The sequence below is a fragment of the Quercus lobata genome, chromosome 9 (assembly GCF_001633185.2).
Source record: "Quercus lobata isolate SW786 chromosome 9, ValleyOak3.0 Primary Assembly, whole genome shotgun sequence".
Lineage (NCBI taxonomy): Eukaryota > Viridiplantae > Streptophyta > Magnoliopsida > Fagales > Fagaceae > Quercus > Quercus lobata.
The window spans coordinates 14052610-14067898 of record NC_044912.1 but is presented as its reverse complement, the minus strand read 5'-3'; the positions used below and the strand labels follow the sequence as shown (position 1 = coordinate 14067898).

The window sequence follows — 15289 nt, the reverse complement described above, 5'->3', positions numbered from 1 at the left end:
GCTTACACATATGGCCCTATTGCCTCTTTGTCACTCACATCCTAGATCTAAAATTAGTGAAACTCTGTTGTCCTTTTTTATACTCTGTCCAGTGAATGAAAAAAAGAGTTTGGGATAGAAAGTCACATTTGCTCACGAGATTCTATCTACCTCTAAAAGTTTCCTTATTAAAATAAAATAAACCCTCTCACTTCCTGTGAGTTCAGTTCTCACTTCTCACATCGTCCACCTCTTTCTTTCATCATTTCCATACTTTACTTTTTCGTGCACCCAAAATATCTCTCTCTTTGCATTTTCCTTTCCCTTGTTTTGTCAGTGTACCCAAAGCTTTTATCTCTGATCTAAACAAATTCAGTTGCACTTACCAAACACAACCCAACATATCAGGTCCATTTTTCCTGCACAACAACAACAGTAACTGAAATGTTGGGTAGATCATATCATGTCACTTAACAAAAACCCATCATCTCAAAATCTCCCATCAGCTAAGTTCGAGAAACCCAGTTGAGAAAACAAAAGTTTGAGTGAAGTTGTTGTCAGAAAGTGTATAGTTGAAATTCGAAACGTAGCATGAGAGAGTACAATTACAATTACAATATGCATCAGAGGTTTGAGTGGTGTTATTTCTTGCCAAGGTCGGGGCTTTATCGTCACTTCGCAGACATGATCTGGCGGCCATTTACGAAGGCTCCTGCCCGATCCTCTGCTTTCTTCATCTTCCTCTTCTTCCTGATCGCCGGCGCGTTTGTCTTCACGCGCGTGCTCTACACCACTGTAAGTATTAATGTATTATTATAATAATACTCTACTACTATCAATGATGGTGTGTTTTACTTTATTTGTGAAAGAAATTTTATGCGACACGTCGTTATCTTCCGCGATTCAAACGGCACTTGAGGTGGTGAGGTTCCACCACCATATTGAGCCGTATCGCACTGGAAACGACGACTTTCAGAGTTCATAAAACGACACTTTGGTGTATGTAAATGCATACACTACACGTGGCGGGGTGTTATTATGGAGCAAGATAGATTTTTTAGGCCTAAACTCGCGGCTTGAGTGTCGGTTAAGTTTGGCTGTTAAACCACTCAATCTCACTCGGTCTTAGACTTCCACAAAGAAGGTAGTCATTAATGGGGGACACTCATCACCACGTGGGACCTCTATTAGTGACGATTAAGTCTACTCTTAATAATTTTCGCAATTTCAGTCACAATTCACCGAAGTGTTGAGTTGCAAATGGTCAAACAAAAATAATGAGTATATGTGAATAGACAATTTCAACTTGTCATGTAGGTAAAGTGTGGTAATAGTTATGGCAATAAAGTTACTTGTTATTGAGCCGACTATGATTATGAACTTGTAGTGATGTCAACTATTGTAGGTTGTACCTCTAGTATAGTAGTATCATTTTGTTTTCAAGAACTAGAGAGGATCAAATTTTTTTTTCATAATTTCGTGCGGAAAACTTTTAGTGTTGTGAAATAAAAATAGGAGCAATAGATATATGTGAGAGAGGTATTACCGTATTATTCATCATAAAATAGTAATAATATATCAAAATAGTAGTAATAGATATATGTGAAAGTTGTATTATTTTAATCATAACTTATCATTTTAATATATTATGATTGATGAAAACTGTAAAAAAAAAAATTGTAATAATATAAATAGATAGAAGTGATACTAACTTATCATTTTAATAAATTGTAATAAAGGTTGTAGAAAAAAAAATATAAATCTTATTAATAAATTGTTATATATAGCTTGTAGAAAAAAAAAAATTATCACTTTAACATTATTTATTATTTATTTTTATTTATTTTTGATAATTTCCATAGTTACAGAACGTACGGGGGAAGAAGGGAACTCTGAAGAGCTGAACATCTCCATTAAAAATATTGAGTTGGCTTTTGGGTATTTAAAAAAAAAACTTTTGGGTGGGTCAAGTACAAACAAAGTGAATGAAGTCATAAAACGTGTCTAGAAGCTGTTGGTTTAGCGATCAAACAAGTTGTGCCGTTTTTGATCACTAACAACTGACAAATTGCGCGTTGTCTTTGTCGGTAGTAAAATCATTCCTAGGTTGAATACTGTTTGAAAAAATATGGTAATTTACTAGATTTCCGGTAGTTGTGGACAGCTTTCTCTTTTCACTCTCATTTTAAATAATTGTAGTTAGCCAAAATTATTTTATTACTCTCACGGCTTATTTTAACAAGGGCTCAGAAAATTGTATTCTATTTTATTTTACCATCTCAAAAAGTTATTTTTATCGATTATACTATTATTTTACATTATATCTAATATTCTAATTTTTATTTTTCTATTTTACTCATTAAAATAATATATATTACCTACTAAAATAATATATATATATTTCAATACAACTCTCTCTCTCTCTTCTCTCTCTCTTTCTACTACTTTATCAATTAAAATATATTATAATTTTTACAATTGTGCTACATGCCATCATACATTTAAGATGGCATTGTAGCACAATTGCAAAAAAATTTGCAATTTTGATATTTTACAAATCCAGTTGCTAACACCTTTTTGTGCCTTGATTGTAATTTTTCCCTACATTTCCCATTTGCAATTGCCAATGGGAATGCTCTTAGGGCATTCCTATATTCTATGATAATCTTGTTGATTGTTCTTTTGTTTATGAAATGAGTTTTTTAGTTTACTTTTATTATTTATTTTAAAAGAGTCCTCTAATGACACATTTAAAGAATGAGCATGTAAATTATGTACTTACCATTGAAGAAAAGTAAAATCAAGCGCACGATTCTTTTATATACTAATTTTTGCTGCACTTTTTTCTTATTTCGAAGCCATTTGAACTCTAAGTGATTATATTTAGACTTTAGTACCTGTTTAGCTAGAGTTTATAAGTTCAACTTTTGCAAAATAACGAAACCAAAGGAAGTATATGCAAATTTTGACAATTAGCTTCATTGTTAGAAAAAAAACAATTCTGAAAACAATGAATACATTAAAAAATATGTGGAGTTATTATCGAATTAGGCATTTCTCCAAGTCAAATTCGACTGCATTTGGATTGTGAAACTAAGGCATGAGTTCAAGAAGTCTATAAGATAATGATTGATTATGTTCTATCTTATTATTTTATTGAGGTAATTGATTTTTATTTACCCATAGGTTTTCTTGAGAAAATTAAAGAAGTATTTTTTTACCATGCGTAAGAATTAAATTATTCTTGTGTTATTGACTATTGTGCATTGTGCTACGTGTCTCAGGGTATAGCTGACAATTCGGCACCAAAATCAAAACTAACTACTATAACATCCCACGTATACCCTCAAAGAATCCCCAAAATTCCTAAAAAGCCCTTAGAGCCAATTGCGATCCCACTAAACTGTACAGCTTACAGCCTCACACGAACCTGCCCTTCAAACTACCCAACCACGTTCAACACAGAAGAAGATCCTGACCGTCCATTACCACCCACGTGTCCCGAGTACTTCCGTTGGATCCACGAAGATCTACGGCCCTGGGCCCACACTGGGATCACGAGGGACATGTTGGAAAGGGCTAAAGCGACAGCAAATTTCAGGCTGGTGATAGTGAAGGGCAAGGCTTACGTGGAGAGATTTCATAGGGCGTTTCAGACTAGAGACGTTTTTACGCTGTGGGGGATCCTACAGTTACTGCGGAGGTACCCTGGGAAAATTCCTGACTTGGAGCTGATGTTTGATTGCGTTGACTGGCCAGTCATCAAAACGAAGGACTATCAAGGGCCCAATTCCACAAACCCACCTCCGCTGTTTCGGTACTGTGGGGATGACGATACACTGGATATTGTTTTCCCTGATTGGTCCTTTTGGGGATGGTAAGACTTTTTTTTTTAACTCTCTTACTTACAATTTCCACTTGTGCTTGTTTCAGTCGCAATCAATCCAACGGTTCACTCTTCTCCATAGCTTTGGTGAAATAACAACAATTTTACAACAAATTCTATGCAGTAATTTGTTACTATTTCTCATTTAATTTCATTACTACTTGTCACTTAAGATTTGTTATAGAAATATTGTGTCAGTAACTTTATTCATTTTAATAATAATCAATTTAGCACAATTAAACCAATATTTATTATAATATTATTAATCGATCTATGTCATACTTACATTTTACCACCTCAAATTATTAAGAAGTTATTACTCAACTTAAAAAAATTTACCCCTAAACTTGTTTGGAGAAATTTTGCTCTAATGAACTATTGGGTGGTTAAAGGGATTATATACGTGTATTTTTAAATCACAGCTTATTATAATATTATAAATTGATCTATGTCATACTTGCTAACCCCCCCCCCCTAAAACTATTAAGGAGTTATTACTCAACTTAAAAAAGTTTATCTCTAAACCTATTTTGAGTCTTTCAAAAAAAAAAAAAAAAAAACTATTTTGAGAAATTTTGCTTTAATGCACTATTGGGTGGTTAAAAGGGTCATATATGTGTATTTTTAATCACATGATATTTTTAAATAAGTCATGTGAATTATTTAAATAATATATGTGAATGGTCTTATTAATATCTACACAGAAGGTTGTAGGAGATTCCTTCAAACTAGTTTAGAGAAAAACTATTTCTTTATTCAATATTATGGGATTAATACTTTATCTTCTTGCTTGAATGATAGATTTTACTATAAACTCACATAGTAAGATCCCATATTAAAAAAATAAAAAATAAAAAAAAATTACTCCCACAATAGTTAATAATTATTCTAAACTATAAAGCTTGTCATCACTTCCTTAATTATAAACAAACCTTGGAATACACCCTAGAGTGCATTTGAGCAGGAGTGGAGCTATCTATTGGGTTGGGGATGTTATGACTTTTAAAAAAATAAATTAATTAAATGCTTTACAAAAATTAATTAAAAAAAAATAAAATTTAGACTTTGCCCCCTTAAAATTATGAACTCATACTCAAAAAAAAAAACAAAACAAAACATTAAAAGGTCTTTTAAATTCAAATATATAAGAGGTTTGAACTTTTAAGGATCCATTTTTTGATATTTCCCACAAAGACGTCTAATGTTTGAATGCCCCCTCCTTTACTTAAAATGTGCAAGTACACTTGTTTAACTTACTTTCTTTTTTTTGGGTATAAAATTCAAGTATTTAAAATTCTCAATATTGAATGACAATTTCTCATTGAGATCCATATAATCTTATATGAAAGATGATATCTTATTATAACTACAATATTAAAAGTTCAAAAGAGAAATTGAATCAAGAACATTCAAGTGGTAATACTTTATTCCTTTCTCATAAAGCACATTTTTTTTCAATGACATTTTAAAAATAAAACCATAGGTACATATATGCATATATGTTGTGTGTGTGAGTTTGTGTTCATGCTTGTGCACAACTATTTGATGTTCTTAACTACCCAAGGAAGGGATCGTTTCTTAATAAACAATATCTCTTTTCTATAACTTCCCTCCTAAGTCCTAACATGACATGTACTTGTGTAGGGCTGAGGTCAATATAAAGCCTTGGAAACATTTGTTGAATGATCTAAAAGAAGGCAACAAGAGGATGGGATGGATGGCAAGGGAACCTTATGCTTACTGGAAGGGTAATCCATCGGTTGCTCTAATCAGGCAAGAACTCATGAAATGTAATGTCTCTGACAATCAAGACTGGAATGCTCGTGTATATGCTCAGGTAACATTCCGAATTTCTTTCTTTCAAAGTTCTTTTATTTGTATATCATTGAATAGATAAAATTTAGATACAATTTCTTATGTGTTTTACCTTAGGTTCTCCAATTAATTTCAACCATATGGTTGCATTGATGAACAAAAACAGTTATCCTAGCCACTCCTATAACTAGGCCATATGTCCCTTCTACTCCAATGTATAATTAAAATGAAGTTCTTATTGAAAAGAAGAAATACATACTGAAGAATAGAAAGCAACTAAGCTGTCTCTTCTTTAGGCGTACCCCATAGTGAAGCTTTTGGAGTCCACTAGCAACTTTTGGTGTATGTGGGAGCCAAACTTTTAAGCCAACCTAAAAGTATGCGCTTTAAAGAAGATGAGGGTCCTCTTTTTCTATTTACATAGAGAAAAGTAGATATTTTCTTGCATGCCAGTAACATGTTGATAGGGATTTAATGGTGAATGATAGAGTAATGGATGCTTCATGAGCATATGAAGATGAGCAAATTTGTTATGTCACATGTAAAAAAAGTATTGCAACTGGTACAATAGTGAGTGTTCATTTGCAGGATTGGATCCGAGAATCACAGGAAGGATACAAACAGTCAGATTTGGCTAGCCAATGCAATTATAGGTGAGACAAAAAGTTTCAATCTCTTTCTGCTTTTTTTCCATGACATGCTTGTCTTTAGTTTTCAGTTTTTATGATTTTTTTTTTTTGTTTACTAATTCCATGTTCACTCTATCATTTCTTTTTGTTGACTATGTGCATTATCAATTAGTAATATGTTTTCTTCCTTTCACAACAAACGCAGGTATAAGATTTATATCGAAGGCTCTGCCTGGTCTGTCAGTGAAAAATACATTCTTGCTTGTGATTCTGTTAGCTTACTTGTGAAGCCCCACTACTATGATTTCTTCACAAGAGGTTTGATGCCAGTGCACCACTACTGGCCTGTAAGGAATGATGACAAATGCAAATCTATAAAGTTCGCAGTTGACTGGGGCAACAGCCATAAGCAAAAGGTAATATCATACTTAGGCTTGTTGAGAAGATGTCATTGGTGTAATTGCATCCAACTTTGTCATTATTCATCAAAATTTTGAAAAGTAAAAAGTGTAATGTTGGTTCTTAAAGTGTTGAGATTAGGTGTCTGGTGTATGTACATTGGTGTCCACAAGTAGATGACCAAATAAGTATTGTCAGTGCCAAAAATTTTCATAGGGGGATGATTTTAGACAATGAGTTTTGAACTTAAACAGGCCTGATATAACTTATAAGAAGCCAATAAGCAACTACTTAAAAGCTTAAAGGCTCTCATATGTCAAACTATCTGATCATTTCAGTTTTTTTGCAATGTTTAATTTCTTTAAAGCGAAACCCATGCTTGTTTTGTTGCTATCTTTCTATTCATACCTCAAGTACACAAAATTCATGGGACATATGAAGGATACATTACCAAAATTAAAATTTCAAACACAGTTTTGAATTGACTTTGATTTTCATATTTCCCTTTCCCTTTTCTTGTTTACTTATTTTTATTTGATTACTCAGGCACAAGGAATGGGAAAGGCAGCAAGTGAATTCATTCAAGAAGACTTGAAGATGGAATATGTATATGATTACATGTTTCATCTTTTAAATGAGTATGCTAAGCTCTTAACATTCAAGCCCATTAGACCCAGAAAAGCTGTTGAAGTCTGTGCAGAGACAATGGCTTGTCCAGCAGCAGGAGTGCAGAAGAAATTTTTTATGGAATCCATGGAAAATGGTCCCACGTACACTAGCCCATGCACTATGCCTCATCCATATGATCCTCCATCTCTTCATGCATTTCTGCAGAGAAAGGAAAATTCAATAAAACAAGTGGAATTGTGGGAGAAGAATTTTTGGGAAAATCAAAATAAGCTGATATAGGAGGTTTCTTTTTCTATTCTTATTTATACACATTAATGTATATTTTTTTTAGGAGTAAGTCACAGCTCAATTATTTACTCATATATGTCCCATTTTGGATGGTGTTTACAGAAGGAAAAAAAAAAAAAAAATCCACAAAATAAATGTATCACTATTTGATTACTGAGGAAAGTCATAATTTACCTCCTCTTATGATCTTGATAACAGTCTTATTGTGTTGTTTGGTTCAAAGTGTATTATGAATATAAGATTTCAAGGTTAGGAAGAAATTGATCTAGCAATGGTAAGCTGCAAATAGGTTATCATTTATAGCTTCAGTTGGGTACGTGCTTGGTTATAGGCTTGTGTATTTATTGGGTATTTCCATTTACTAGTTTAAGCTTTTGAGTTGCATGCTTTGTTAAGGGAAAAATTCAATCAGTTCAATTAATTAACTACATGCAGAATTTTGTTATTTAGTATTTCCACATGCTAAACTCAGCTTGATTACATGTGCTACTTGAGCTCAATATCTCTGTATAATTACCACAGTAGTACTCTCTCTTTTTCTTTTTCTTTTTGCTGAGACAGTAGTACTCTCACTTACATACAGTTAAATATAGATTTCATTCTCAACTTGTATTCACTATTCACTTTCTTCTTCTTTTCTTGTGTGAACTGTGCTGAGAATTCTGCAAGATTCTGCAGACTTTTCATGCTTAACAACATAATGGGCATGGCAAGGATACTTTTGGAAACCAAGACTTGACTATTGGGAAATATTCTGATTCTCTATTCTTGTCGTAAGAGATAACTATTCAAAAATTGTATGAACACTTTGTATATATGTTAAATATTACTCAAATTGATTATTTGTTAAGAGTTACTTAAATCTTTTTGTTTTAAGCCATTGAAAAGTAACAAAATACAATATAGCCTATTGGGAAATATTCTGATTCTCTATTCTTGTCGTAAGAGATAACTATTCAAAAATTGTATGAACACTTTGTATATATGTTAAATATTACTCAAATTGATTATTTGTTAAGAGTTACTTAAATCTTTTTGTTTTAAGCCATTGAAAAGTAACAAAATACAATATAGCCTATCAATCTCCACGAATTGGTATTTTTTTAATCATAATATCTCACCTCGCAGTTTCACAGGTGTTTTTCTTGATCTCTTTATCCAGACTCCAGAGAAGTATCATTAAACTGATTGTAAGAAATTTCTTTGTTCTTAAAGGCCTAGAGTCACAAATATGATGTTGGAATTGGACCATAATATATGAGTCAGTAAAATTCAGGACTTAAAGAGGTTGGCAGTTCCAAGCATCTAACCAAATTTTAGTTTTATTTCCCTACAAATCTCTGCATCTCAAAAATCATTCTCAAGCATCCTAGATAAATTTATGATGGTTTTGATGTCTCTAAATATTCATTTTATGGACACAATTCTTTTATGATTTGACACAGTTCATTGCCATTCTAGCTTGAGTAGGACGGCAAGAACAGTCAAATAACCCCTCAGCATTCATTTTTCCACTACTAAAAAAATCAACAATAGCTTTTGATTGCACTTGACTTGCAAGTAGTGCTGCTAGTGGAATTATTTTTAGAGACACTGAAGGAACAATGGAAGAAAATAAGCTTTTGTCATGAGTGACAAGGTTGACATTTTACTTTGGATGCAGAAGACTATGTTCGAATGTTGGTGAGCAAATTGCTTACTAAGTTGCTTCTGAGGGATAACAGCTCAACCACCCACCCAAACATTGAATCCATAGCAATTGTTGAATGGATCTTTTTTGTGTGTTGTACAACCAACAGATTGTTGAAACTTGTTTCACATTTCTCAAATAGGTACTGGTTTCTATATTGAAAAGTTCTGACTTGTGTGAGAACACCTCAAAGACAATTTAATTTTTTTTTTTTATAGACTTTCAAAGTAAATCTTCCTAATTCTAGGATTAAGAAGATTTAACCTAAGCATTTCATCTTAGAGAAACAACACTCATTTTCCAAACAAACTGGTTTTTCTCTTTTCCTTACATTTGTTTCACCAAAAAATGTTTTCTGGTGTTTAGTACTTCAGAAAACAAAGTTAAAAGAAATGGTTTCTGTAGCGAAAAACATTTTCCCCTTTAAAGAGCTAATGAAAATGTTTTCTTGAAACGTTAAGTACTCAACAAACTATCACAAATAAATTTCACACGATAAAAACTCTCCTAATGTAAGCTGCACTATCTTTGCTCTTTCTCTGTCTCTCTCCACATGTGACCGTTGATTTGCCATTGCCTGACTGTTAATTGGAATATGTTATCGAATTCAAGGCACTTAAATTACTCAAAATAGAAATCCTCTCTTGGTTGTTTCTGGAGTCAATATAAGTGGAAAGTTGGGTCCAGCTCCACCAAGGAATTTGAAATTCTGCTGATATAGATTACCATTGGGTGGCAAGATTAATCCTTCATTAGTCCAGCTAGAACTACTAAAATACTTTAGTTTAATAATTCTACTGGTAAGGGTATTCCAAGCTATTTTGGTTACTTGGAAGAGACTTACACATCTTGATCTCTCCTTTACAGGATTTGGAGTATTCATTCGCCAGCAGCTTAGAAATCTATTAGAGATTTATTTTCTTAATATGCAGGGAAATGATCTTTGTATGAATGCTCTATGGTGGGTTTCTCATCTTTCTTCCATGCAGTATTTTTACAAGTGGCATCAACCTTGGAAGGGGAACAAAAATATGCTTCGGGTAATGAATTAGTTCCCTTCTCTTTCTGCATTATGGTTGCGTCAATGCCAACTTCATGACATGTGTTGGTCCCTGCAAATGTCAATTTTACATCCCACTTAATCTTTTTATGAATCATTTAATGGCACAATAGCAATTAGTAATAAACTTTCGTACCTTTCCTTAGGCTCCAGTAATCTACAAAGCCAAGCACCGATTACCAAACTAAATCTTAACAACCTTAACATGTTTTTGTCCAACAGTCAGCTTACAGGGAAAATCCATATTTATTAGGCCAATTTAGGCATCTTGCATATCTTTCTTTGTATATATAATAACTTCTTCAATGGTCCCATCTCAAAATCTTTGGGAAAATTGTTAACCTTGTGGATATTACATCTTAAATTGAATCAATTGAATAGGGGAACCACACTAGAAAGCTGGGTTCTACTCTCATACTTGGAAGGAGTTAAAATATTGCACAGAATTTCTTGGAGGACAATGTTTCTGAAATGCATTTTGTTGAAGTCCCAAAATGAAAGAATTTAGATTTGTCTTCAAATATTGTCATGACTGTCAGCTCCAATGGGGCAACTTCTGAACTTAATTTTGTCAAAGTGAGTTCTTGTTAGATCACTCCACAATTTCCTACTTGGTTACAAACACAAAAATCTTAAACAGTAAGACCTCTCACAAATAGAAATTTCAGACGGTTTTGGAAATTGGCTATGTACATTAAATTGATCAACAAATGTGATAGCAATGTATCCAAGGTTTGGCTAAATTCTGAGGTTGTTGATTAAACTTTAATTGTTTCAAGGGTCAGCTACCATAATGATGATATCCAAATGCCAAAATTTTGAATATTGCACCCAATCATTTTTCTAGACCAATATCCTCATTTTGACATATATGATAAACCTCAATCAGGAGAATTTAATCATTGGGCATATTGACTATCTTTGACCCATATAAAACTAGGAACAAAAACCCTGAAATTCCCAACTCATTGGCTTCCTAATATAAGCTTGAACCGTTGTGCCTGAACAACCCTTTTACATTGCAGAATGGTACATATTGTGGACTCTTTACTCCAGATTGGAATAGATTCGCAAGGATTAGAGATTTGTACCATGCTAGATGGGTGAATGACAGCATCAAACCTCTAGTGGTTCTCAGCATAAAATTCAACAAATTTGTTGAAGATACTCTTCCAAAGCTATGGAAACTTGCTACTCTTTTGGTATTTGGATTTTTGCCAATAGTAGCCGCAATACATTTGCGAATGTGTTCAAATGAACTTTTTTTTTTTTTTTTTTGAGAATCCGTGTTCAAATGAACATGAACCTTACTGTTACTTATTTTTCTCTAGTACTTTCCATGAGTCTTTTATTATTCCGTACTAGCCGCGAATCTGCGCGTTACGCGTGATAATTATTTTTATGGTATGTTTATTAATTTTTTTTTACAATTTAAACTAATTTAATAATGAGTAATGTATTTCGTAATCATATTTTTATTTGTTATAAGAACAATTATAAATGTAACATAGAAACCAATCATAAATCATAAATATAAATTTTGTTGTACCAAAATGGAAATAATACAATTTTTCTCATAAATTCAAAAGGCAATTTAACGAAAATATTCATTTTTTAATAAAAGATGATATCTTATTATAACTAAAATATTAAAAGTTTAAAAAAGAAATTGAATCAAAAACTTTCTAGTGGTGATTCTCAAAAAAAAAAAAAAAAAAAATTTCAAGTGGTGATACTTTATTCCTTTCTCAAAGAGCACATTTTTTTCAATGACGTTTTAAAAATAAAACCATAGGTACATATACACATATATGATATATGTTGTGTGTGTGAGTTTGTCACATGCTTGTGCACAACTAATTGATGTTCTTAATTATCCAAGGAAGGGATCTTTTCTTAATAAACAATTTCTCTTTTCTATAACTTCCCTCCTAAGTCCTAACAATGACATGTACTTGCGTAGGGCTGAGATCAATATAAAGCCTTGGAAACATTTGTTGAATGATCTAAAAGAAGGCAACAAGAGGATGGGATGGATGGCAAGGGAACCTTATGCTTACTGGAAGGGTAATCCATCGGTTGCTCTAATCAAGCAAGAACTCATGAAATGTAATGTCTCTGACAATCAAGACTGGAATGCTAGTGTGTATGCTCAGGTAACATTCTGAATTTCTTTCTTTCAAATTTCTTTTATTTGTATATCAACCATATGGCTGCATTGATCAGTACAAAAAAAGTTATCCTTTCCAAGGATAGTTAAATTCAACTATGTGATTTATTGACTAATACAAGAATTTAATTGAGGAATCTATGGCACCACCTAGAATATCACCAAAGCGGGGGCAGGGCAGGGGGGGGGGGGGGGTGAGAACTCAAAAATGGCTCTTGAGATTAGTTGCTGGTTTTCAATTTGAAAACTTCCATTATTGGATGCTTAATCTTAGAAGTGTTATATTTTGTCATATGAAGGTAGCCACTTCTATAACTAGGCCATATGTCCCTTATACTCCAATGTATAATCAAAATGAAGTTCTAATTGGAAAGAAGAAATGCATGCTGAAGAATAGAAAGCAACTATGTTGTCTCTTCTTTAGGCGTACCTCACAGTGAAGCCTTTGGAGTCCACTAGCTACTTTATGGTGTAGGTGGGAGCCAAAATTTTAAGCCAAACCTGAAAGTATACACTTTAAAGAAGATGAGGGTTCTCTTTATCAATTTACATAGAGAAAAAGTAGATCTTTTCTCACATGCCAGTAACATGTTAATAGGAGTTTAATGGTGATTGATAGAGTAATGGATGCTTCATGAGCATATGAAGATGAGCAAATTTGTTATGTAACATGTAAAAAAAAAAAAATAGCAACTGGTACAATAATGGATGTTCATTTGCAGGATTGGATCTGAGAATCACAAGAAGGATACAAACGGTCAGACTTGGCTAGCCAATGCAATTATAGGTGAGAAAAAATTTCAATCTCTTTATGCTTTTTTTGCATGACATGCTTGTCTTTAGTTTTCAGTTTTTATGATTTTTTTTTTAATTATTGTTTACTAATTCCATGTTCATTTTATCATCTCTTTTTGTTGAATGTGCATTATCAATTAGTAATATGGTTTCTTCCTTTCACAACAAACACAGGTATAAGATTTATATCGAAGGCTCTGCCTGGTCTGTCAGTGAAAAATACATTCTTGCTTGTGATTCTGTTAGCTCACTTGTGAAGCCCCACTACTATGATTTCTTCACAAGAGGTTTGATGCCAGTGCACCACTGCTGGCTTGTAAGGAATGATGACAAGTGCAAATCTATTAAGTTCACAGTTGACTGGGGCAACAGCCATAAGCAAAAGGTAATATCATACTTAGGCTTGTTGAGAGGATGTCATTGGTGTAATTGCACCCAACTTTGTCATTATTCATCAAAATTTTGAAAAGTAAAAAGTGTAATGTTGGTTCTTAAAGTGTTGAGATTAGGTGTCTGGTGTATGTACATTAAACCATTGATGTCCACAAGTAGATGACCAATTAAGTATTGTCAGTGCCAAAAATTTTCATAGGGGGATGATTTCAGACAATGAGTTTTGAAACTTAAACAAGCCTGATATAACTTATAAGAAGCCAATAAGCAACTACTTAAAAGCTTAAAGGCTTTCATATGTCAAACTACCTGATCATTTCAGTATTTTTGAAATGTTTAATTTCTTTAAAGCGAAACCCATGCTTGTTTTGTTGCTATCTTTCTATTCATACCTCAAGTACACAAAATTCATGGGACATATGAAGGATACATTATTAGAACTAAAATTTCAAACACAGTTTTGAATTGACTTTGATTTTCATATTTCCCTTTCCCTTTTCTTGTTTACTTATTTTTATTTGATTACTCAGGCACAAGGAATGGGGAAGGGAGCAAGTGAATTCATTCAAAAGACTTGAAGATGGAATATGTATATGATTACATGTTTCATCTTTTAAATGAGTATGCTAAGGTCTTAACATTCAAGCTCATTAGACCCAGAAAAGCTGTTGAACTCTGTGCAGAGACAATGGCTTGTCCAGCAGAAGGAGTGCAGAAGAAATTTTTTATGGAATCCATGGAAAATGGTCCCACGTACACTAGCCCATGCACTATGCCTCATCCATATGATCCTCCATCTCTTCAGGCATTTCTGCAGAGAGAGGAAATTTCAATAAAACAAGTGGAATTGTAGGAGAAGAATTTTTGGGAAAATTAAAATGAGCAGATATAGAAGGTTTCTTTTTCTATTCTTATGTATATTAATGTATATTTTATTTAGGAGTAAGTCACACTCAATTATTTACTCATATATGTCCAATTTTGGATGGTGTTTACAGAAGTCCACAAAATAAATGTATCATTATTTGATTACTGAGGATAGTCATGATTTACCTCCTCTTATGATCTTGACAAGTCTTATTGTGTTGTTTGGTTCAAAGTGTATTATGAATATAAGATTTCAAGGTTAGGAAGAAATTGACCTAGCAATGGTAAGCTGCAAATAGGTTATCATTTATAGCTTCAATTGGGTACGTGCTTGGTTATAGGCTTGTGTATTAATTGGGTATTTCCATTTACTAGTTTAAGCTTTTGAGTTGCATGCTTTGTTAAGGGAAACACTAGCACGTAAAATTCAATCAGTTCAATTAATTAACTTGATGCAGAATTCTGTTATTTAGTATTTCCACATGCTAAACTCAGCTTGATTACATGTGCTACTTGAGCTCAATATCTCTGTATAATTACCACAGTAGTACTCTCACTTACATACAGTTAAATATAGATTTCATTCTCAACTTGTATTCACTATTCATTTTCTTCTTCTTTTCTCGTGTGAACTGAGCTGAGAATTCTGCAAGATTCTGCAGACTTATCATACTTAACAATATAATGG

The 15289-nt window shown here is 32.9% G+C and overlaps 2 protein-coding genes and 1 pseudogene across 4 annotated transcripts in view; all 3 read left to right on the top strand.

Annotated features, from left to right (window-relative positions):
* The window catches only part of LOC115959786 (O-glucosyltransferase rumi homolog), a 35397-nt gene extending 27463 nt beyond the window's left edge, over positions 1-7934 (top strand). For all 3 annotated transcript variants that reach the window (XM_031078367.1, XM_031078365.1, XM_031078366.1), the window contains one exon: positions 7621-7934. The gene's annotated coding sequence lies outside the window, so the exon portion shown is untranslated. The remainder of the gene's footprint in view (positions 1-7620) is intronic.
* Positions 50-7771, top strand: LOC115959788 (O-glucosyltransferase rumi homolog). Its single transcript, XM_031078368.1, has 6 exons — positions 50-774; positions 3264-3856; positions 5510-5702; positions 6269-6333; positions 6515-6725; positions 7255-7771. The coding sequence occupies exons 1-6, from the start codon at positions 571-573 to the stop codon at positions 7615-7617; spliced, it is 1629 nt and encodes a 542-aa protein (XP_030934228.1). The 5' UTR covers positions 50-570; the 3' UTR covers positions 7618-7771.
* A 3600-nt stretch (positions 7935-11534) lies between the features above and the next one.
* Positions 11535-14611, top strand: LOC115962268 (annotated as a pseudogene).
* The last annotated feature ends 678 nt before the right edge of the window (positions 14612-15289 follow it).